This window comes from Calonectris borealis, chromosome 14 (genome assembly GCF_964195595.1).
Source record: "Calonectris borealis chromosome 14, bCalBor7.hap1.2, whole genome shotgun sequence".
In the NCBI taxonomy this organism is placed as follows: domain Eukaryota; kingdom Metazoa; phylum Chordata; class Aves; order Procellariiformes; family Procellariidae; genus Calonectris; species Calonectris borealis.
The window spans coordinates 13,107,878-13,130,435 of record NC_134325.1 but is presented as its reverse complement, the minus strand read 5'-3'; the positions used below and the strand labels follow the sequence as shown (position 1 = coordinate 13,130,435).

General features: G+C 34.2%; 1 protein-coding gene across 5 annotated transcripts in view; it reads left to right on the top strand.

Moving 5' to 3' along the window:
• ELP4 (elongator acetyltransferase complex subunit 4) overlaps positions 1-22,558 on the top strand; it is a 153,207-nt gene that overhangs the window by 109,059 nt on the left and 21,590 nt on the right. The window contains exon 10 of one of the 5 annotated variants that reach the window (XM_075163268.1): positions 285-368. The exons of the other annotated variants lie outside the window; for them this stretch is intronic. Coding sequence (XP_075019369.1) covers positions 285-353 — 69 coding nt within the window. The 3' untranslated portion in view covers positions 354-368. Of the gene's footprint in view, positions 1-284; positions 369-22,558 lie in introns of those variants that run through there. 5 annotated transcript variants of the gene reach the window in all.

Below are 22,558 nucleotides of genomic sequence, written 5' to 3'. Positions count from 1 at the left end.
CATTAATTATTTTTGCATGTAAAACTCTTCTGCAGAGTTAAGACAATATGTGTCTACCAGTTGATTTTAAAGTGTTTAATTTCATTGTTTTATTAAACCAGGCCATAATACTAAATCTTGTTGACTGAGAACATATCCTTGTTGGAAGCCTGGTTTTAATCAAATACCTGTGTAGTAAAAGTTTACATTCTTCTTACAAACACATGCCTTCTGTTGCTACTCCAAATCATTCTTCTTTTCCCCATTTGTGAGCTGTATTAATTTTTAGTATGTATTTTTCACAGTGTGTTTCATGCCAGCAAGATTCTCCGCATATCAGACTTGGTCATAGATGGTGCCACCATTTTTGGTAGAACGACACAAATCTTAATATAAATGGCAAAAGATATTTTGATCTAACATAATTAGATATATATGTGTTGTATAAATATTATTCATAATGCCTTTATGGTATAATTATGACCAAATTGTTAGTCGTAATAACAGTTTATATGATGATTCCAGTTTGACTGATGTGTCTGTATCACAGATTTACTTAAAATATTAAATCCAAAGATCAGGAAAAGTTGAGAGCAGTTTTAAAAAGTTAGAAAACATTCTCATAGCAATAGTTAACACTGGTGTTAGCATCATTTATAGTTTAACAGGGCTTGCCATAAAATCTTTCATTAAGAGTATTGCACTGGTTTTTTCCAACTGAATTGTAGCAGGTGTCACTTTATTAACAAACACAAAGACTGCACTTGTTTGTTAGGAGAGAGTCGTAAAAGAGACTTTAATGTCGGATATTTTTAAGTTGTCACAAGCGGAAAAGCTCAATACATTAGAAAAATGTGACTTGCTGAACATGAATATGTTATCTGCCTTTCTCATTTTACCCTTCACTATAAAATTTTCTTATATAAGTCCCGTTTTAATACACCTATAACAATCTTATCAAAACAGGAAGTTAAATACAGTCTTCCAAATCTTTTTTACTCAGTTAGGAACTATAAAAAATTATTATAACTTCAAATTTTAAGTTCAAATATACCACTTCTTCTGCAAAATAAGCACAACAAGCAATTATTCCTGTGAAACCTCCAGTTATAGATGGTTGATTAGTTTGCACACAAGTTGCTTTGTGTCAGTGAGGAACTAAACTGCATTAAATTATTTGTAGGATGAGGCCTTATTACTTATGTATATAACTTTTACAATTCACAAGAGTTAGGATATCTTATGCATGATATTAGATGGTCAGGTATTCTCAAGTACAGTATTAATAAGTTTGGTTATCTGAGGTGATTCTGACAGTTTCAACAAAAGAGATATTAAAGAATAGGGTTTATAAGTAACATCAAAATAGGCTGCATAATGTATTGCCCAGTGTCGAGCTCAGTACTGTCATTTAAGAGAAAACTGGTGAAATACAGAAGTATTTTATGTGGAGAGTTTACTCTGAAATTTTGGAGGACTTTGTCATCCTCATGTCTAGTTTAGAAGAAAATTGCACTAGACATGAACCTCTACTGTTAGGAAGCTTTTTTTTTTCTTTTTTACATCCCTTTAAAAAACATTTACTTGTACTAAAAACTGATGCATTTTGATAAAGGGAACAACATGCCATGATCTTGAAGAAACTCAATTATTTCAGTTGGGGCTAATCAATACCAGCTAAGTATTAAGAAATTACCCTGTATTCACTGTGTCACAAAGAAAACAAATATATTATTCTGTCTTTTGGGTGATTGTATTTTAGTGTGTGTATATATACATATATTTTCTAGAATCCTTTGAATGCCATATTAGTATTTATACTCTTCCAAGCAGATAATGGATTAGTGTCATGTTTCATAATATAGTTAATAATTCTGTTAGTGGGTGAAGAGGGTGAATAACTCTGATCAGTTTGGCCTAGATATTGAAAGTGATAGGAAGAAAGATACTTTCATCCAATTAGAGTAATGTCCAAGAAATATGATATAGATAACACAGTAACAAAAAAAAAATCTATGTACTCAAACATTTTCGTATGTAAAATGAGCTGAAAGACGATAGAAACTGAGCAGATTCTAGCCTTTGAGGGGATTTGTTAGAGAAATACCAAATAGCATCATTTACAAAAATTTTCCCTGTGTTGCTTTCTTTCCTCAAAATATCCTGTGGTGTATCTAGGAGACAAAGAATTTTACAAATCATCTTCACACTTGCTTTTTTAATATTATTCTAAGTAATTTTCTGAATGAGAGGAGCAGACAGTAAAAACCAGGTCCAAATTATTCACTTTCAGATTTTCTTTAACCACTTGATTGGTACCCAACCCCTCTAATGCTTTTGGTTTGGAATACACAATAAGGTGATGGTGGTATACTTCCTTTTCTGCAACACAGTGATTTGTCCTGTATCTCTTCCTCTGTGAATTTATATTTGGTGCCTTTATTGTCTTTTACTTCATTCTGCACTTCACTCATATTATTTTTTGCTAGCAAAAAAAAATTGCCTCCCATTCACAGTTCATTCTGTTCATCAGTCTGACCAATTTGACAATTTCTCATTCATCATAGACATTGTAAATCACATCTCTAGAGATTTCTTTGCAGTCCAAGTCTCTGTTAGTTCTTTTTCTGTGAAAGGAATCCCAGACCCTCCTGTTTCCTGAGAGTCTACTGCCGTATCAACAGGACTGTTTAAAATGTGAGCTTAATAAGTTTGTGGAAGTAATCTTATTTATATCCTGCCATTAACTAATTTGATTTTCACCTTCAGTAAGTTCTAGAATTGTTCTACCTTTTGTGGCCAGCCTATAGTCTCTATTTTTATATGCTGATATGTTAAATTTTCTGATGAATCGAATCTCAGCTGTAATTACAGTCTTCATTGAATACCTCAGTAGGATGTGTCAGCAGAGAAGGTGAATTACATTCTGAATCATACCAGGCTCATATCTCTCACTCTCTAATAGTGTCTCTCACAAACCTATCTTTCTCAGTTCTGCCAGAAATTTTCATCAGTTATTGTCTTGTCTTGCTTTGGACATTTCCTCTTCATGTGATATTTTTAACTATTCCTAACATTGGGAGAGTGTAGCTCTGTAACAATAGCTGTGTAGCTAAGTTTGATATGGTCCCCTTGCCAAGGGTAAGTATCTCTTCTTTCCCCTCCTGTCTTTTTTATATTAATTTTTAGTATATTACATTAATAGGGCCATCTTGAGGGCTCTGTTCCAAACGCATAAATATCTTTTACATGACTCAGCACCATCAAGGTCAGCTTCTTCACATTTTAACACTGTCTGTATTAAACCCTGATGTATTGCTACAAAAGTCCAGCAAGCTATTTCAATTTTATATGTAAATCAAATTAGATTTGTTTTGCCTCCTGGTGTTATTTTGCCACTACTTAAATTGGTAAGAGAACTGTGTAGAGCAGAAGTGTCATTGCAGTCAATTTTTAAAACACAAGCTAAACTTTGGGATGAATGTCAGTCTATCTACAGATAATTTCATAGGTTCGAGGGGTTATTCTGAATTTTGAAATATTTAAATACTCCACGAAAGAACTTGTCTCCACCAAGTAACTGTGAGGCGAACTGCCAGAGTTTATTGTACTAATCATTTGTCTCTACAGTTGGTGAGGAAACAAAGACATTCTGCCATATTAATGGGGAAACATCTGCCCTTCAAAAGAGAGAAGCCTGATTAAATAAAAGAGAATAACTTATATTGTCAATATGAGAAAGAGTGTGGAATAATTAGTGGGAAATTATAGGTCAGGTGTAGGGTTTCTGTGACATTTTTGGTCCCTTTTATTAATCCTGCCAGTTTTTGCCAAAATGTAGGCATAGATGAAAACTTAAGCTTAAACTCTCAATATTAGCTAGACCTGCCAAAGACATCTGAAAGATTCAAAACTAAACAATTAAAAAAGTAATTCACTATGATCTTTGTAGCAGTATTCCCATTACAAAATAATGAAGTAATATCTTTTCTTCCTCCACAGTCACAAGAGGAAAACCTTTTCCCTCACATACTGTATTATGCAAGACAAAATGAATTAAATGCATGTTGATGATAATTGTTATTCATTTTACCTGGAAGTGGAGAGGTGATGGAATGAGAAACAAATATTTTGAATAGATGTTTTCATAGAGTAAATGAAAGCAGTGCTGAGTGAATGAATAAGTCATGGTAAAAACAGTTCAGACACTTATTTTGGACATACATAGCATTATTTTGCCTAATATGAACATTAGGTATGGCTTTTGCGTATATTATGCCCTGAATATGTCATCAAAAAGCCTTCTTCTGAATAAACTTGCTTAAATTACCGACCCAAGGACCCAGCATATTTTAAAATATGCTTTAAAAAGTATGCAGAGTAGAAGTGACATTGAAACACATTCCATGTGTCTATTAATTTCATTTGTTTTATTAGTTTTTAAAAGTTGAGAGATGGCTTCAAAATTGTGTATAATAATGTTCAGTATTAAGCAGTAAAATAGGCAGAGGCTTTGTTTTTCACTTTGTTGGTGGTTTTTCACTCTATCTTAAAAGAGGGAGCCACTTTAGTAATGCAGCTTCTACCAAATGTGGATATCCATCACTAACTTCCCCACTACCATCAACCAGACTGAGCCCATCAGCCTGCATTATTACTATAAAAAAGAAGTTGCAGCTTTAGGCATTGAATATAGGGAATTTTCTCACTGAATGCTGACCTATGTGCAAATATGTGCAGCCTGATTTGGAAACCGCTTAGGTAGAGACCTGTATGCCTACATTACTTTCTGAACTTTAATATGAGGTGGTTTTAACAATGTAGTTGTAATAATTCAAAAGTCTGCAAAACCCAAAGATAAAAGCCCTTCTCAGCAGGTTAATAGTACTGAGTAGTGTAAATAGCACAAATACATAGATGATGAGTATTTTGAGTATGTACAAAATAAACCATTTTGTACAAAGGGGTGATGGGTGGCACTTCTTTGAAATAAAAGTAGACCTGTCAAAATAGTAGTTCCAAGTATTTTATACATACAGGTTTTTAGAATTCAGATATGCAGATGCTTGATTCCGAACATTGACCAAAAAGACGATTGAGATATGTAAGTGATTGGTTTAAAAAGATATAAAGCAATAGAAATATACAACAAAGTGATTGCATTATAGTAACTTTGACTATAAATCACTTATTCGCATTCACCTGTAATTTGCAGTCATCCAGATCTGGGTGATGTTGAGGAAATAGTGTCCAATTATTTTCAAGGTCCAAGTAAAAAGGTGATTCCCTACACCTCTTTCTGTCTTACTCGTCCTGTGGGGTTATCAGTTGACTGTTTTCTTGTCAGATGTGGATGCCAGTCTTCCTACTCAAATGAGTATTTGATGCATCCTCTACTTAAACTCCTACCTTATAGTATATGAGGCTTGAAGTGTTTCTTAGATATTACATGTCTTCACACCAAATTTCACAGTTCTGTATTTAAAATTCAAATCCATTCTACTGCTGCTTTTATCTTTGACATAAAATAATGGCATGATAAAATGCCTTAAAAGCAATCAGGGCTGTTAAACTTTAGCAATTTCCATTGATGTATTGTTATAGATATGGACTGCATTTGTTTTATTTTTAGTTTTTGTTGCATTATTGGTGTTTGGTATAAGCATGTGTTCCCCGTAGTTTCTTAGGAAGCTTGCATAAGTATGCAAAAGAAATTAATAAAAACTTGACAAAAGCCTAATCCAACATTATATCTAAATAAATCATTCCTGGCCCAATATGTATACAATTCTTCTATACATTTTTGGTTTGTGTTTATACTATCCATGAAATTAGAAGAAAACTTTGTAGTCTTTCATTTCCATAGCAGTCTGAGATTTTTTAAATTGCTTTACTTGAATTGTTCTATTGGGGTTCTCCACTGCTCCAACCATTTAAGCAGTCCAGCACTGTTTGGCTATAATCTTACACAGAAGAAAAGCAGAGGAGTAAAATGTCGTTTTTACTAGTCGAAAGATCAGTCAAAACAGCATGGGATTAGTGAAATACCTTTTCCACAATCATCTGTTATAAATTCAGATAAATAATGAGCACCTACATGCCTGTGAATGTGCGTGCTAGGGAGATACGTATTTGCCCAACAGCATATTGTGTCCCTTTGTATGTGAAACACACTGTGTATATCTATATCTATATATATGTATCTATATATACACACTGCTGAAGGAGTTTAGTGTTAGTTATGTATTCAAAATAAAATTAAAATTTCTTTCACACAGATGATTTGTGTTTTGAACCTGGGTGAGTCTTAACACAAATGGAGATGATCATGCAGATATACACAGTCAAATTTTAAAAGTTGACAGAATGGTTCATGCATGTATGAGTTACCATATAATGTAGAAGTCTTTATGAAACTCTGTTTTTGATGACCCACCTATATATGCTGAATTACTGATCTGTAATCATTTTGCTGTTCCATAATAAATTGCTACCGTAGCAACCTCATAGTACTGTGGAACAACATCTTCCCAGATCTAAGCCAACATGTATTCAGTTACAAATCAATGAAGATAATTTAATAAAAAGTTTGTAAAAATCAGTAAAGTTCATCCATTGAAGATGCTCTAAATAAACAGTAAACTATGTTAACCTATGTAACTATGTGAACTGTTAACTGTGTTAACAGTTAACTATGTTAATTATGTTATATTAATTCCTGAATATTTTATGCAAACACACAGTATTTGAAAATCCATTACAAAATTGGCTATTTCTTCTAGGAGCATGTAGGTGTCCCTCTTAACATAAGCATACAGCACATCAAAATAAAGACCAAAATATACTTTATATATTATTTTAAAATAGCAAACTCTTAATGAATTTGCCTTCTCTCTAACTTGAAGTCAAAATATAATTGTAGGATTCCATTTGAATCTGTTGTGGTAAGGAAAAAACAAATATAAACTTTTCTCATTCTTGTCTGATTTTATGTGAGTTACTCCTTTCATTTACTTAAAATTGCAGGTACTTCAGACAAACTGTGCTCCTAACTTTTGATGTGATATCCATGCAGAGCGATCTTTTCACTTTATATGTGAGGTGTGACATGAGCAGGTCTCTAAAAGGACAAAGTTACAGGATAATGCTAGTAAAATTATGTAATCTTTCCTTTCCATGGGTGTATGATATAGGTGAGTAGATGTTCCCATGCGCTTCCCATGTTTCCTTCTATTTATGACTTCTACTGCACATATGCTTGTCATTGCTCACAGGTTATTCATACCAATCCTATTTAGATGGTCTTTTCTACACATCCAATACTGAAATAAGATACGTCTATTATTATTGTATTAAATAAAGTCAGCAGAAAAACGTTAAGTGGTTACTAAACTGGCTGTGCCAAAATAATTGTGATTTTGTCAACACTAGTAATAATTTTCTACAAGCACTCCATAATAATGTAAATAATAAAATTATTTTTAAAATAACCACAATGGAGGTTGAAGGAGAAATGGCAAAATTTGGCATTATGTCATATATTCTTACACCTATGTGCACCTTGTGCCTACTCTCGTGTTTAGTTTTTCTTTATTTTCAAGTGTTTGTGGGAAGAGGGAAGTGAAGGCACATCTGCTAGAGGAACAGTAGGCTCAGAGTGGGAGTTATCATGCCCACACATACTGCTGCTGATCCTACTTCATCCCACTAACTGCTGTATTTTCATTATAAGCTTGGATTCTGTTTCCCTCTTTATTACAAGGATGTTACACTTCTTTATTCTTCACTGACAGCTGGCAACAGGTAATGCTGGCTGTTATTTTGTTCACTCTAGTCAAGCACATTCATTTCCAAATATAACCATGTTTTGTTTGCTGTATTTTGTTCTTGGTGTGGTTGAATGCCATCCTTGGAAAGATGTGCATTGAGCTAGTATTGAATAAGTGGCTTGCCTTCGGCATTCATGAGTAAATTCTGTAGTTTTTGTTTCAAGGCTTTGACATGTCATCAAGTGTAAATCTATTCTAATGCCAAAATCCCTCTTGATGTCTGATGCCAATCAGTAGCTTTTCATCTTGAAAAAGGTAGTGAATAATTTGCCCTGTGGATATTACACAGATGCCATATATGGCAAGAAGCAAAGAGAGGGGAATCCCATACCCATTTTTTAAATTCAAATAATCATGTTCAACCAGTTTGCTTTCCTAAACACCATTGGTAGTCTGGTACATTTTCTCGCTTTCAAGTGAATATTGAATACTTGTCTAATTTGCATATTTTCGATGTGTGGAAACAATATGCTCTTTCTGCTGCAGTATTTTATTTCATGAGCAGTAGCCAGCCTGCTGAAATATGTGAATTATATTAGATTTGTTATTTTAATAGGAAGCTCAAATCTTTTACCTCCTTCAGCTTCATTAGTGGTTTTTTTTATCAAAAAAAAAGAACGAAAAGGCATTTGCTATATAGGAAGGTCAACATTTTCTTTGTGAACCCATGATTTTGAATTTCAATGAACTGTAAGACCTAAGAGTGTTGAATTAAAGGCATAAAACACTGTAGTTCACTCACGAGCTCAAAAGTATATAATTTCTTTCCTTAGAAAGGAAGCCTACTGAAAACCTAATGAATGTGTTTATATAGTTGAATGGCACTCATATAGTTTATACTCAGAAGAAAGAAGCAAGTAGAGCTTTGTATTTAACTCCTTTTCAGTCTGAAATATTACAAGATTTTAGGGTGCATGGGGACTATTGTGATTGTCTAATCTGACCTCCTGTGTAATACAGGTCATAGTACTTTGCACAGTAATTCCTGCATCAGAGCAGATAAATTCTTCGGCTGTAGTGAACATTTTGTACTGAGTTTGATTGGTTTAAGCTGTCACCTTATCCTAAGTCTCATATTAGTAATACCAATACTGTGAGGTATTTTCCTTATAATTTGTAGTAAAGTTGAACCTTTCACCTAAAGTTACTCAAAACAGCTTGCATGCTTTAATTAAACTTTAAGATATCACTATTTTAAAACTACAAGTCATGTATATAATTTCCAATATAGTTAATCAGGAATAGAATTTAAACTCGTAATCTTTTGGTTTAACTAATAATTCATAAAAACATTCATTAGCTGACTCACTAACTAGTGATGATTTTAGGCTGAAAAATCTAATCGTAATTATAGTGAGTTAATTTTGTCAGGTTTAAGAATTACTTGAAATTACAGTGAACCCAAACTGATATTTAAAGATATTTGCTACTTGACTATTGGGGTTCAAGTTCTCATTCTAAAATCTTCAGGCGCGCTGCATTACATACTGCTGTGCATGTACAGACTGCCTTCATGCATAAGGGATCCCAAAGAACTTTAACAACTATGTTTATACAGGAAATCATCCATGTATTATTTAATTGCAGCATTCATTCAGGAATGAAATGCAATAGCTGTCCAAGCCCTCAAAACTAGAAGTTTATTTTGGAAAAATGTAAAAATTATTTTATCCATATAAAATATCTGTTAGCATTAAAGGAGAAAAGATTAATTAATTATCAAGGGTAGGATTTTGCTAGATCAGGGTTAATAGCTGACCTCTTCAGAAATGGACTCTCTAATACCCCATGACAGTTGAACTCTAAATCTTGTATCTCATCTAAAAGATCCATCGGTAGGACAGATAATCTGACACCTAACTATTAAGAAGTAGCCAAATAACAATATTCTGTTTTCCATTCAGTTTTCTTCCCTGTCGTAAATTGGTCACCATTTTAGTTAATGTCAAGATATTGTCAGTGTTTGTTACAGTTTTGGTGTCTATATAGACAAACTGAGATGGATTTAGCAATGGGGCAATGACTATAGTATAAATGAAAAATACTGTGTTCTAAATCTCTCTGGTAATAATTCAATGCTATAGTTTTGTAGGAAGCAATATGCAATATCCTTTGTCACTGAAATATTTTGCTATCATACTGTTTTTTATGTTTATAATGGTAGTTGTAATGGCATAGTCAACTAGAGTCCAGTGAGCCATAGGGACCCATAGGTATACAAATACAGCGAGCAGATATTCTTTGCTCTATTCAAACAGACATCTGGCAGAGAATAAACACATAACATGCAAGTAAAAAAAATAAAGCAATTGACACCACCAAATGTTATATTAATGTCATTATTAATATTCTGCTGTGTTTATTTGGAGGGAAAGGAACTTAAAGGATAAGCTAAATTAAGACAAAATGAGGAAAAAGCATTGAGCACAAAAGGGTGCTGGCAATGGGGCAAAGGGGAAGATAACATAGATGTTAAGTGAAAGTGAGGTAGGGACTAAGAAAGGGAGAAGGTTGGAGCAAACTGCACAAGGCAGAGGAATACTGACGGAACCTATAGGAAGTTTTCTTACTGTCTGAATCTCCCTACTTTGGCTGCTTCTGCATCTTTTCCTACAATTTCGAGGTCTAGCTAGGTCTGGCTAGTTTATTCCTCCCTTTTTGCTCTCCCTTCTTGGGTCCTTGTGCTGTGGAATATACACGGGCCTAGCAAAAGCAGTCTCTGGTTTGGCTGCTTCTGCTAAAATCCAGGCTACTAATTTCTGGGGAAATCTTTTTTTTTTTTTTTTTTTTTTTTTTTTTTGGTGAAGGGCTCTGCAACTCTAAATATATTTGTGGGTGTGGGTAGGAAGCATTACCTCATCTCTGCTTGGCTTGCAGTCACCAGAGTTCTCAATACACTGAAGAGTTCAGTTCGGGCTCTATACCCAAAAATATGTCTCTCATGTCTAATGAAAGTAAAATAGAGGAATATCAACTCCACCGTGGGTTGGACTTGTTACCCTGGGTTTTTTTTGGTTTTTTTTTTTTTGGGGGGGGAGGGGTGTTGCAATAAATAATTTATTCACTGCTGTATTAAAATTATGGCTGAATCTTTGATCAAGGCTGTACCTAACTTTCCATTCTTGTGGCAAGCTACTGAAAATGTAATAGCAAGGCAAACCTGGCATTAACCAAATTCCTTCAACTTAGTTTAGTCCTGTAAGTCAGGGATCTTTCATGCTGTTAGTAACATGTTAAAGTGGCATTTCCATTTAGCCAGGTAAATTTTTCCATACTATTTTCTTTCTAACAGAAAGGAATCCGTGATAGAAATGTTCAACTGCCTTCCTCTGTCGCTAACTTCCAGTCGGGATCTTTGCTTGTAACAACTTCTGTTTAAAAAGTATATTGAGCTGTAGAGGGCTACTTTAGTGAAGATATACTGTGTGGCAGGTGACCTACAACTTTTATATAACAGAACTCAAATGTGTCAACAGCGGTTAAAATGCTAGATGATCTTAGCTTTACCATCCATTTTGCCAAAAAACAGAGTAAGTTAGACTGGGCAGAAATCTGGGTTTCTGTGGCTAGATTTCTGCCAGTGTCTTGCTGGGGATCATACAAGAGATCTCCATCACAGTACTGTAAAAACTGGAATTTCTAAATCCTGGCTGAGTATGTTAGTTATTGGACCGTTCTCTATTGGAATAATTTCTTTAACAGATTCATTGGAGAACAATGTAGATATGTGTGAAAAGTGAACAAGGTGATAGTGATTAGGGTCCAAATAAGGAGAATAAATTACTTAAATGAAGGTATCTGTGATGAGCTGGAGGCATAAATAGTGAATGCAGGAAAAGGGAACATTCAGAGGTGATAGTTTTTGCAGTGGAAAGGTAGATTACATACAGCAGGAGTTATGTTAAGAATTAACTATTAGATCTCCTTGATCTGGAAGGTTTTTGTGACTGTTTTACAAGGTTAGATTAAGTTTAAATATATATTAATCTTCTAGTTCCCACCATCATGTAAAATAATTTAATAAATAATAATGAATTAATTAATTATTTTTTAACTTATTTTTAACATTTGATCATCAAAGATCTACTTTCTTCAGTCCAAAAGTCAGATTTAAAATACAGATTACCACTTGTAATCAAGCTTGGGTTCTCAAAAGACCTCACCTGGCATTGCTAAGTGACTGTGGTGAAGCTGCATTCAATGAAACTGAGCATGGACATAATCTGAAATCTGGATGTAAATGTTTTGTTTGGATTCTTTGGTTTTCTGCTGTGCCACTGCAGGAAGAGGACATACGCTATGAAAGCCTGTGGTCTCCAGGAACACTGCTCTGCTGCTAAAAACAATTACAGGGAACGGTTGCTGGGCAATCAGCCGTCAAGTAAACTGAGATCCCTTAGCTTTCCCATACTTATCTTGATTAATGATTTAGCTAGTCATAAAATACAGTGTATTTGTAATTTAGATAGAATACTTAATGTTTTTCAGGGGAAATAAAAAATGTGTCTCATCTCTAACAGCCTTTCTTCTAGTTGAAATAGGCTGTAATTAATATTATAAATAAAATCAAATTGATATAAATCTCTAGTACGTATTAATGGCAAAACCTTTTACGTTTACCATGACAAATAATAAAGAAAGTATCGAACTTGTCATCATTTGCAGTTCTTTTAGTTGACACTTTATGAATATTTTTTTGTAAAAACAAGTTACCTGCTTCTCAATTATTTGTTTTCAGCGACAGCAAGTTCTGATCCAACTTTGACTAGCATTCATAGGCGTCTTTCCATGTGCTTGCATAGCACAAGGATTGGGTCTGAGAGTCGAATGCTACTCAAAAAAGCCAAGCTATAATGTTATTGGAAATATTTCTCAAATTTATTTTCTTCTTTGGTTTAGCTGCATAGTATCTAAGTATCTTGTTGTTAATAGGGAAATATGGAGCAGTTTCTTTCAAAATGAGCAGAGACATTCTTTCAAAATAAATCGTAATATAGCAAGGTAATGCCTTTGGTATTCCATTTGAACAAATGTAAAAGGCATAGCCAAATCTATCTTTACCAAGTTCTATAAATATGCTAAAAGATAGAAGAATGGTAACCACATACATGAGACACAAATTGCCTTCAAAGTGTCCATGTAAATTTTCCCACAAAAATATGAAAGTGACATTCATTCACAATGTCAGAATAATATTATTTTTATGCTTTGGCTCTACAGGCTTAACACATGCACTAACTTCTTTATGATTTGTTCTATCTTAGGGCTATTTTCAGCGTCATCTTTTTATGGGGCTATATTATGTATAAAAATATAGTTTTCTTGACATAAAACATATGTTCATGGGACCATAAAAATGCTCCTTTATTTGGGTGCCCAGGACCATTAACAATGTCTAAATTATTAAAAGAGAAAACATTTTCTTTTGAAGTTGGGAAAAGGGTTTCAAAGTTACCTCTATTTTTAAATTATTCTTTCTTCTTAGAGACCAAGAACTAAGTTTAGCTAGTGCTTAGCTTAGCTAGCTAAGTTTAGCTGGATGCATTCATGCCATTGCAAGAGTGCTACACCTACATAATGCAAACAGGTACATGTATATATGTGTGTGTATATGTATATACTCTTATTATAACCTTCAGAAAAAAGATTAATTACTTTAAATTATTCAATATTAGGTCTTTTATACACTTATGAGAATCTGCTGTTTATTTATGTACTTCCTTAAAAAATGTCAGACGTTTTGTAAACATGTTTTAAGACAAAGTCTTTCTTGTGAAATAATTGCAACTGAAGTGAACAATATGCTGAAGAAAAATGAGAAAATGGAAATAGCAGAAATCAAGTAGGCAATGATTTCCATATATTTCTTAATAAATTTTTTTCCACAGTTAAGTACTATGTTATCACTAAGAAGTTAAAAATCCTTAATGATTAATTCATTCCATCCTATACTGAGGATAGATATTTATTGAACATCTTAAAAAAACAACATATTTCATTTATTAAGTATATAACAAGCTTCAGAACAGGTAGTAGTAGAACTACCTGATAGCTTTCAGACAGGTAGTAGTAGCATTGAGTTTGAAGACCAGTGAAGAGCAATTCCTTTTTGTCACAAATGAAGTTCTGCCTTTGATTTTTCCTTGTATAACACTGAGGACCAGAAGAAATACACATTTTAGTAGTATAGTTGTCCCATAATTTCATACAAGGAGTTTTTCATTTGATAGGCATCAAAGAAAAATCTATTACTAGCTTAGGAATCAAATTCTTCTTAGTGTTTAATGTTTTTGTTTTTCCCCATTATTAACCAAAGCAGTAGGCCAAGATTGTTCCAGCTAAGAGGAAGTCAGTAATGAAGTCAGGAGTTTCTTAGTAATCTTGTTTAATTGATAACAAAATGACACAGTATCTTCTTTAATTCTGCTTTTCAGAGGGAAAAAAAAAGAAACTGTGCGTCCTTTATAAATAAATTGGTTTTGGTTTGCATCAGAGGAACATCTGAATTCTTTGCTCCTTTTACCTCCTGAGGCACCACATCAAGACCACTCATATATCTACCTGTCTATACTGAAAAGGGGAGTGTTATTTAATGACCATTTAGTTAATACTTTATTCAATGACCATGATCTAAAAGACAACAAAAGCTCTGCTGAGCTATGTCAGAGTTAAGGATTGTGTACTCATCTTCAAGAAATTGCAGAGAAATAAAATTTATTCTTCTTTAGCTTTTGAGTCAAAGTGGTGCAGCTGAAGAACCTGTTTCATCCTATGTGAACTCAGTAAAAGAAATTTTAAGCAAAAAGGGCTACAGCTTGTTTTTTTAAAGTGTTTTTTGCTGTAGATATATAGAGTTCAGCGTAGTGAGAGTGATAAATATTTTTAAATAGTTTGAATTTTATTTTTACAATAACAGGTTATAAAGAGAGAGAAAGCATACTGTAAATTAAACTACATATACACTACTAAAATTCTCTGCTTGCAGAGCTTTCATCTAGTTTAAGTCTTCTCAAAATGTCTTGAAATTCTGCAAATGAACCAACATTCTTTAACAAGAATTAAATCATAACAGGCAAAGAAAATTATTTTAAATAATACCATTCATGTTTGTATTCTTAGAGAAATGGTATCTGAAACTGGTTTCTTACACAGAAAGCATTTTCTGCACCCTGTAGTGTCAAAATGCAACAACTAAAATAATGATTTGATTTTATACACAGGCCAGTAAATAATCCGTAGCTGTGTTTCTGCTGTGTTCTTCAAATTTCCTTTTAGTTCTTTTGATTATGTCCATCTTTTTTTCTCATGTGTTATACTTGAAGTGAAAAAAAGGCAAATGAAACCAAATCCTTTCCTTGAGCATAAACTAGTATTATTGTTCTTGTCTGTCACTCAATATGAGAAATGAATAACTTCCTTCTACCGTTAAAGTGACTTTCAACTAATTGCTCGGCAGAAATTTATGGGCAGGGTGAAGGCCACAAGCTAGCGTTTTGTCATACAGATTAGTTGTCTCCTGAAAAAAGAAGGAAAATACTGCCCAAAAGGCAAATATAATCTTGATTTCATGATTTATTTCCTGTGTTTATAAAAACCCGTATTTTAATACCCACACACGGAAAATATTAAATTGGACAAAATAAAGTCATTTTGATTAGCAGCAGGGAACAGTATTATCATTTCTGAGGTTCAGTATTTTATTTTAGAGGGACAAATTAGGTGAGCATTTCATGCACTTAAATAATGTTTATGTCTCCTTTTAATGAGGCAGATATCTTAATTTCATTATTCTTTGTGTAGTTTCCAATTCCTTTTAATTTTATATCTTTCTTGTTAGAACAAAATGAAAAAATAACTTTATGAAGTAACCTAACTAGCAGATAGACTTCAGTTTCATTCCATTTGCTTGCCTTGGTTTTTTGTGAAAAGGAATAAATCTGTTTTCTCTGTTCAATTTCTGTGCAAGACTCCTCACATGAAAAATCTTTCAATATAATCCTAAGAGTAGTTCTCTTGTTCACCTTGAAAGAAAACAAATCAGTAGGAGGCTGGTGCAAAAAACTTTAGCTGTCAATTCAGCTTCCTAATAAAGCCTCTTCAGATCCTCAACCTGTTTCTGTGTCTGATTGTCCTAAAATATAGTGTTCTTTGACCTGGTCTCACCTCAAATCAGCAGCTAGAATCTAGGTTTTAAAAAAGGCATGAAATATCAAAAAAACATGAGAGATTCATCAGTGAGAGAGATCAATAAGGGTTCTCCTGTTTCCTGATTAAAAAGACACAAATGCTATTCAGTCTTCAGGCTAAAATACTGTGTCTTGTAGATGGGGTTTTTGTCTTACCACCTGTTGTTTAGGCTACAAAGTGTGACACAAAAGTGTGTCCCTTTTGGCTGAAAGAGGCAAAAGAAGGAAAACTTTGAGTTCTTTTCATTCTTAATGTTCTTAGGCTATCTTTTTAACAGAAAATGTGTTTTCTTGGTTCAATATCAATTTTTTTAATGTCGTAAAATATGGTAGCGTACAGGTGCCATTTTGATGGTGGAGACCCGGTCTAAGCAGCCCATGGTACTATGTGCCAGTCCATAGAGGAGAAGCTTTGACGAAAAGTACGTTGTCAATTTGTTTAAAAGAGAAGAACAACTTTCTCTCCAAATCTTGCCTCTTTTCCTGAACATTCACGGGGAAGTAGCTTTTGATACATTTATGCACAGCAATCGTCTTCCCAACTAGTTCCACATCTTAAAAATAAATTCTGTGTTATTTAATAAGTTCGTTAGTGACAACAAATAAATTTCAGTTGATGTATTAAATTATACTTAAAATGCTTCCAAAATGTTCATTTCTGACAGAGGGAGAGGACATGGGATCTGATTTCACCTTTTTTATGGTTGGTGCTTATTTTACCTTTTTACCTCTTCATGGTAGTTTCTTCTTCTTACCTAAAAGCCCAATATCTCCAAAATTTTTTTTACTTCCAGATGTCCTGTGAAGGTGGATTTTCTTGGGGAAAGAAGCAGTTCTTTTTGAACTGGCAGACTTCATCTTTCCTGTCACATCCAATAAATACCTCTTGGTATGTCAAAATAGACCTTGGGGTCCCAACGTGGCACTGACATCCCCAAGCATTGTTCCTCATCTTGTAGATCTCCTTGAGTTTAGTCAGTGGCTTTCTTCTGAAATCAATTATCACTTTCAGTCTAAAATTTTAAATCTATTTAATGTCGGTATCTATTTTTAAGTGATTGATACATACCAAAAATGGTAGAAGTGTAAAGGAGCAAGAGGTATAGCACTCACTGATTAGTAAGTCACTGACTTTGAAAATGCAAAGTAAGAGAAGCGCATAAGTTGAAGATTACTGTAGAATTGTTTACTGTTAATAGGAATATGCAAATCTTGCAACACATTTACTGTACTTCTTTTCCTTCAATTTCTTGTGACTTGTATATGAGTGTAGTTTGGGAATGGGAGATTTAACCAAAATATAGTGTCAACTACTTAAAAAGAATGAAATCCATAGTGCATTATTTGGGAAGATTTTTTTACTACCTAGGCAATAATTCAGTACTTTTTTGAAACGTTTGGTTTCTTAATGTGTTCTCCATAACTTGGAGTTATCCAGGTTCTCTGTAAGTTCTGCTCTCCTTAACACACTGGAGAAAGAGGAAAGATAATGACCCAAGATAAACACATGAAAACTTTCTCAGGTTAGAAGCTCCAGCATTTGGCAGTGCATGCCCTACTTAGCAATGTCTCACTGTGTATGTGATAAGATTGTTTTAGGCTCCTCATGACTCACTACTCACTTTTTCAAAGCTTCAGATATTTATGTTATACCGAGAGGGAGGAAAAGTCCTACATAATTAGCTCTGTTTACTTTGATTAATAATTTTACTCATATACTAAGTGAAAAGTTCTGTTTACTTTGATTAATAATTTTACCTATATACTAAATGAAAGCATTTTTCCTTAGGTGACATAGCTAGAGCAAAATTTTTCCTTTTTTATGTCTAATTTGTTTAATTTCTATTAAGAAGGATGTTCTTTTTCCAGCAATTACTCCCTCTCCTACTTTTTTCAGTTCCTAATTAAAAAGTACTGCATAATACTGGAGTGTGTACACTGAACTAGCATAATTTATTTTGCTAAAAATAGTAAGTTGGAATTTCTTACCTGGACTCAACTGTTTAGCAAGAGTTGTGCCAAAGTTTATAAGAAAGTTCAGGGCTGGAATGCAAAGCAGGAAGATGGGGGATGAACTGGATTTCTAATGCTGATATTTAGTTGGAAGATTAACTTTTTTTAACCCGATATTCTGTATAGTACCTGGCAGTTATTTTTAAAGTGACAGATTTTTGGCAACTACCTAATGTTTCTGAGGCTATAACATGTAATAGAAACGGAAGGAATGATTCTTTCAGATGTAAGATCTTCTAACAAATTCAAATAAAATAAACAAGCTGTTTGCTTCAGTAAAACTAGTTTAGATTCCAAAATCAGGCTCTCTGTTACTATGTGGTACTAGTGAAAATATTCTTCTATTTTGTTTTTATTATATTTGAGTTGATATATTCTTGAATGGAGTCCAATCCTTCCAGCAAAGGTGTTTTTCTAGTGTACTTTTGAGTGCAAGTTGTATTTTCCCAGAGTAATTCGTCTAGCTTGTAATAATAAATGGCTTCATAGAATTTACAGAGCTAATTTAAAAATAGAAAATTTAAGTCTTGGCATTGCCCAAGCAGCTTTTAGGATTGCAAAGAGAATACAAATATGTGCTGAAATTCTCACAGGGTTTGGCTGAGTTGAACTATACGTGCACGTTAGGTTACATAGACCTTTAGAATTTTAGATTTGCTTATAAAGTAGGAAATGAAGGCATCATCCAAAATGTATTGTGCACTATAATTGTGCTGTGGTTAATTCACATTAAGTTTCAATTAGACAAGAATGTGACAGGACCACTTAATTAGTCAATAAATATCTGTCGCTGGAAGTTGACAACCTGGAAAGTAGTCTGCTTTGGCGGTTGTTACCCAGCACAAGTTCTGTCAGGCAGTATGTGTCATTAGATGTTGTGCAAGACCTCACCTTAAAGTGGAAAACTTAAGAGTAAATGGTTTTAACTTTGATTCTTATTCTGCTGTTAACAATGTTGACAAGAAGGGTGGAATTTTTTAATAAGAAAAAATAAAATTATAAAAGTCTTAAGTAACAAGCAGTCAGTGTTGTCTATGTCATATTATGTAACGTATAACACTGTCTTTTTCCCCTACGTATGATGTGTGATATGCTTAAAACTTAATCACCCAAAGTTGTTAAGTAGAAATTAATTAAAAGTGTGTAGTGATGTGTTTCTTGGAAATAATTGGTGTGATTAAAATCCAACTTTAATAACACAATGGCATCAAAAAGTTTTTCATTCATTTTCCTTATATTTGTTTTTTAAAAAAAATAAAAATACTGGGTTTTAAAACTATAGTGCATTAATTTAGATAATTACATTTTCCTTCTGAAAAAATATTAGTGCCTGCCTATTTTCCATCCCGCATGTACATAATTACAGTCATATGAAATAAAGTTAGAAGCACATGACCTCTTCAGAAGTAAGGATTTTAATAACAGATCTTGATTCTTAAATCTGTGCTTTCTCAGTTCATGAGTAGTGGGAACTCCCCTAGATAAAATTTAAAAAAATAAGCATTGACTGTAACTGTCTTTTCCTTTTTTGTTTATATTTGTTGAAGAGCTGCCCTGGTATCTGTTTAAAGACACATGCTATAACAGTCGTATTTAATGTTGAAATATATTGTCATTGGGCTTTGCAGTTTTTCAATGATAAGTTATAGTTGTAGGTTTGCTTTTTGGGTTTTTTACGTAAGTGGAGATGCCTTCACCTCAGGGCTTTGCGTGCAGTGTATTGTACTTTTTGCAAATGCACTTGCGAAGTGCTGATCTCTAGTGGGGATTTTTTGCCTGTGTTGCAGTATTCTTCTTAGGTAAGCAGTCTCGTGAGTTCGGGAAGTGGCCCACACATGCTGGAAGACATCTTGGAGAGGTGCTGGTGGTATTCAGGAGATTCATGACTGCTGTAGGGGTGAGGTGCACTCAGCTTTAACAAGTGCTAGAAAACATTCATGTGGTTAGAGCTGTCTAAAGCCAAGGGCAGTAGTGCTTAGTCATTAATGACCAAAACTACAATACATCTTTGACTCTGCATCAAGTCCACCTGTTCTGGAAGAGGTCATCGCCATGGCCATACGTATATGGGACTAACTATCCATTTACTCTTCTCACCAATAATTGTGGCTGTTACTGGCCCTGGAATGGAAGGAAGAAAGGTAGCAGAGGAGAAAGAGGCAAGGCTGAAATTGCTCAAAACTCTCCATAATTTATGGAGTTGCTCTGCCTATTAGGATTTTGAACTTGGGAAACACATACATCCTTCACTGGTGTGATCTTTTTTTTTCCCCTGATAGATAAGGACATGGCAGCTACTTCATTCTCTCCTCCTCCTCAGACTCCCTGTGCAGAAGCTGGGGAATAGAAGAGGACACAAGGAAATAGTTGGCTGGTTTCCTTCCCCACCTTGAAGGCTATTTTAAGGAGGGTGTAGCATCAAGCGGGATAAAACAGCAATACAAGGGAGTGTTGGAGGACTAAGAAGAGGTTAGTGTGTGAATGGGGATGTATTGGAATGAAATTACTATATACAGAATTTAGGATACAGTGAAAAGAATGGAACGTCATCAGTGTTCTAGATTAAAGTATTGACTTAGAGCTAAGGAAACTATCATGAAGAATAAGGAGAAGCAGTTAGATAATTAGAAATAAAAAAATGAGACCTAGACTAGTAGCAACAAAGTGTTTCTCATGGAACCTACATGCAGAAGATTCATTTCTTTTACATCTCTGAAGAAAATATGACAAATATTGTGCACCAGAAATCAAGGAAAAAACACATCAGTTGTCATTTGCACATGGAGAAAATCCTTTCTTACATTTATTCTTGCAGCTGAAATCTGGAGTTAGATCAAGAGAGTGTTTCAAGACTTTTCTTGATTTCTGTTGCTATAGTAAAATCTAGTTCTTGCTGCTAATGAAATTGGCAGCCAACTTCCTCCTAGAAAACACATTATCCCACAAATGAACATGGGATTAACCCACTGATAAGTTACACCAAGGTATTTCTTTGGCCTTCCCTGCCCTTTGCTGAGTATGGATCAGACGATCTGACAAAAAGAAAGGTATTTTCCTGGTAACAATCACTTCCACTCATGTTACAGAAAACTCAGAAGAGCAATACACCTACTTTCCTAGCAGTAAGCTCTTTTAAAAAGACTCATACAATTTTCCCCACAATACTGACAATTCTAGTTGAATTAGTTAATATCCTGCCCATATTTTTCCACATCCCTGTTGTTCTACTAGTGAGAGACATTTCTACATTTAAAGTTCCTTTGGCATGGTATACAATCATGTCTGTCTGACTTGTTTTACTTGACGCCTGAATGTCAGCTGAAGCTATTTATAAGGGATCCAAATATAAGCGTTATCCTGTTCATATTATACAAAATTTTCCTTGTCTAGTAACCAGCATCTTTGGCAAGGACAGAGAAATGTTAAGTCAAATTTGGCCAGTTTTTTATTATCTCAAATTCTTTCTCATCCAAGAGATTTGTGTGGCTGCTCCACTGAATCCTCTACATAATGTTTCCTAAATCACCATTGCCGATCTAAATTTCGCCTATCGTGGTGTAGAATTTATCTGTAAAGTGAACTAACCCAAAACTGTCATTCTCACCATTTTAAAAATATTTACTATTCCATTGGATTTAGATATATTTATTATTATGTGTGTTGCACCTGTGTTTCTCAAGGTGAAAAATGTCAGGTTCTCAATGTTTTTCACAACCCACTTTTTCCTGTTTGATTCTGTTGCCCAGTGGGTTTGTAATTCTTTTCTTCTTTTTCTCCCAGGTGTCAGGATTGACAGTAGTTCTTTTTTTATCATCCTTTCCCCAGAGTTTGGGAATATTTTATCTAGGCTATTCTGTAATTGTTTAACCCAGTAAAGTATTGCTTGAATATATTGCTAATCAATAGACTCTCATCACTTATGGGTTAATCTGGTTTGGTGCTAGATCTTCCCTTCCTACAGAAAACCCACCAGAAGAGGTAGTGCAGAAAAGATACGAGAGCTGACAAGGAAGTGCATGAACCCACCCTTCAAATATTTCAAAGTAGTCGCTCCCTTGGATGGGAATGGTTCAGAGGTGTGCTGAGCAGAAAAGGAGCTGAGTCTCTCAGTTTCACAGATATTTTGGATCTCTGATATAGAAGAGATTTTGTCCTACTTTGAATCAATCTTGCTTCACTTCCTTCTGATTAGAGAGTTCCTTCAGGTCATGGGCTGTTAGCAGACTCTCTCTGAGCACATTAACACCTGCCGATGAGCCAACGTGTGGTATTGATGCTGAGCCAGCATTAATTCCTGCTAAGGTCTTGACTGCTGCCTTTGCCACCTCACTAAGGAACACTCCCAAGAGTACTTAGTCTTCTCTATCAGCTTCTTGTGCCCTTGTCCCTGCTAACAAAATCCTACAAATCTTTAGAACTGAAAGCTCAGCAAAGAAAGTGGAACTCACGCTACTATGGAAAAGGCATTTCTTCTTCCACCTTTTTTTCTTTTCTGACCTAGGATCAAATTTCGATGTCAAACTTGAAGTGTACTGAGTACTGCTTTTATAT